Source organism: Mytilus edulis, unplaced genomic scaffold (genome assembly GCF_963676685.1).
Source record: "Mytilus edulis unplaced genomic scaffold, xbMytEdul2.2 SCAFFOLD_1905, whole genome shotgun sequence".
Lineage (NCBI taxonomy): Eukaryota > Metazoa > Mollusca > Bivalvia > Mytilida > Mytilidae > Mytilus > Mytilus edulis.
In genome coordinates, this window is record NW_027267225.1 from 7291 (window position 1) to 10130 (window position 2840).

General features: G+C 39.0%; 1 protein-coding gene across 1 annotated transcript; it reads right to left on the reverse strand.

The window, feature by feature from the left end:
* Window positions 1-271: 271 nt before the first annotated feature.
* On the reverse strand, window positions 272-1423 carry LOC139505023 (histone H3). Its single transcript, XM_071294874.1, has one exon. It carries the CDS (start codon window positions 708-710, stop codon window positions 300-302), a length of 411 nt encoding a protein of 136 aa, XP_071150975.1. The 5' UTR covers window positions 711-1423; the 3' UTR covers window positions 272-299.
* Window positions 1424-2840: the final 1417 nt, after the last annotated feature.

Genomic DNA, 2840 nt, shown 5'->3' on the forward strand with positions numbered 1-2840 from the left:
ATATTCTACACACAAGGACGTACATGTACCATGATAAACAAACACCCCCCCCCCCCCCCCTTTTTTTTTGTGATGAGACTTGTGTGTATATATATATCATAAAATTTATTTTTTGTCTATGTATTGCTTTGCATATAGATGGATTCAACAAGAAGAAATAAAAGAGAGAGAGAGATGGGGAAAAGAGGGGGTTCAGCTATGTTTCTAATTTTCATGTACAACAATTTATAGATTCTTTTTGAAAAATATTGGTGGCCCTGAAAAGGGGCCGTTATGTTTTGGTGAAAAAATCACACTTCTTAAGCACGTTCTCCACGGATTCTTCGTGCCAATTGGATATCCTTTGGCATGATGGTTACTCTCTTGGCGTGGATTGCGCACAAGTTGGTATCCTCGAAGAGACCGACCAAGTAGGCTTCGCTGGCTTCCTGTAGGGCCATGACGGCTGAACTCTGGAATCGGAGATCAGTTTTGAAGTCCTGGGCGATTTCACGGACTAATCTCTGGAAGGGGAGTTTCCTGATGAGGAGCTCTGTGCTCTTCTGGTATCTCCTGATTTCTCGGAGAGCGACTGTTCCTGGCCTGTATCTATGTGGTTTCTTGACTCCACCGGTTGCAGGTGCGCTCTTACGGGCGGCCTTGGTGGCAAGTTGTTTTCTTGGAGCTTTACCTCCGGTGGATTTACGTGCAGTTTGCTTTGTTCGTGCCATGACTATTAGCTCTGTGGACGATTTGCTACAGAAAGAATACTTGAAAATTTCGGTGAATGTGTTTTTGTGCTTGCCGGGAGGATTGAAATCACGGTGACGATTGGATCACCACTTACATAAAGCTGGCGTTGATTGGTCCGCATATCTTAAATCTGATTGGACTGATTTGTAAGGGACTTTGACAGTTTTCAATCCATTTTTTACTGAAAAACTGCTCAACCCAAGCTGACAGTAAAAATGCCCCCTTTTTTCATTCATAATTACAGTTTCTGATCATCCCTCATAGCTCAACAATAGTAAATTAGTGTCACGGTTTCAATATGATAAATCTGAAGAAGAAAAAAAATAATAATGAAAAAAGGTCAAAATACATGCAGAAACATTAAGGAAAGGAAAGAAAAATAAAACAGGAAAAAATAAAAATAAAATGCAGTTATAACACAAACAAAGCGAAATAGAAAATAAAAAAACAGAAACAAATGGAATTACACATTCCCGACATGACATTGTACGGATCGGCTGAGTTTCTTTATTGTTGTATTATGTCATATTTATGTATATTTAATATAAAAAAAAGAAGATGTGGTATGATTTTCATTTGGGCTGGGCACATTTGTCTCATTGTCTGATTGTCGGTGTGCTTACATCGATTCCACATCTTTAATACACAAACAATAACTAAATAAAGACAGAAAGACAGAGAGAGAGAGAGAGAGAGAGAGAGAGAGAGAGAGAGAGAGAGAGAGAGAGAGAGAGAGAGAGAGAGAGAGAGAGAGAGAGAGAGAGAGAGAGAGAGAGAGAGAGAGAGAGATGCTGAAAAAAAAAATGGAAAAAGGAAAAGAATGGAAAGTACATATCATATATAAAAGTGTTGACGAAAGAGATAATGTTAACAAAAACTATAAATAATTATAATAATAAAAAAAACCACACACCTTCTCAGATGAATCTAAGCATGCTCGCATCAATAACCAAGAGAGAGAAAGAAGAGAGCAGACTAGTATTAAATATAAATACTATCAGTGTTGTTTTTTTTCCCCGACAAACTTTATATGATTTAACTGAGCTACTTGTGGGTTCAAAGAGTCAGAAAGTTCGACAATAAATGTTCTGATGAAGAAGACTGAAAAAGTTACTAGACTTAGTGTTATGCTATAAGAACTGTACTTAAATGGGATGCGTTAGAGAGAGAAGAAAAGAAGAATCACGGAAGAAGGGACATTTATATTTTAGACATTTTTTATTTGTTATGTAGTAGAATATATTTTTTTCAATTATGTATGGGGAATAAAGTATTACTAAGATGTACAACAATTTTAGACTCTTTTTGAAAAATATTGGTGGCCCTGAAAAGGGGCCGTTGTTAAGTGAGTAATCTGATATATCCACTTTTTACTTGGCAGCTTTCTGGGTCTTCTTTGGCAGAAGTACAGCCTGGATGTTTGGTAAAACACCTCCCTGGGCAATGGTGACACCAGACAAGAGTTTGTTCAACTCTTCGTCGTTTCTGATGGCCAACTGGAGATGACGGGGAATGATTCTGCTCTTCTTGTTGTCACGAGCGGCGTTTCCTGCCAACTCCAATACTTCAGCTGCTAAGTATTCTAAGACAGCTGCGAGGTACACTGGTGCACCGGCACCAACTCTCTCGGCATAGTTTCCTTTCCTCAAAAGTCTGTGGATACGACCGACTGGGAACTGAAGTCCGGCACGGGATGACCTAGACTTTGCCTTTGCTTTTGCTTTTCCTCCTTTTCCTCGTCCTGACATTTTGTACTATTTGGTTGATCGACACTGAGTAAAGTGATACAATTTTTCTTCAAAATTTAGCTTATATACCCACTAAACGGATTGAACGATGTTTTTATTATACACCAATCAGAACGAAGCTCTCTGCGGGCAGTTAGGCTACCGAACATTCAACATGTTATGGGTGCTCTCTCCGAGGTTCGCGTTCAATAAAATCTTTCAATCCGTTTTGCCCAGTATATAAACAAATTGAAAATAATTTTTCACCATTACTTATTTGATTATCAAACCAGTAACATGCCACCCAAAGTAGGAACTAAAGGAGCCAAGAAGGCCGTCACCAAGGCAAAGACTGCCAGACCCGGCGGTGACAAGAAAAGG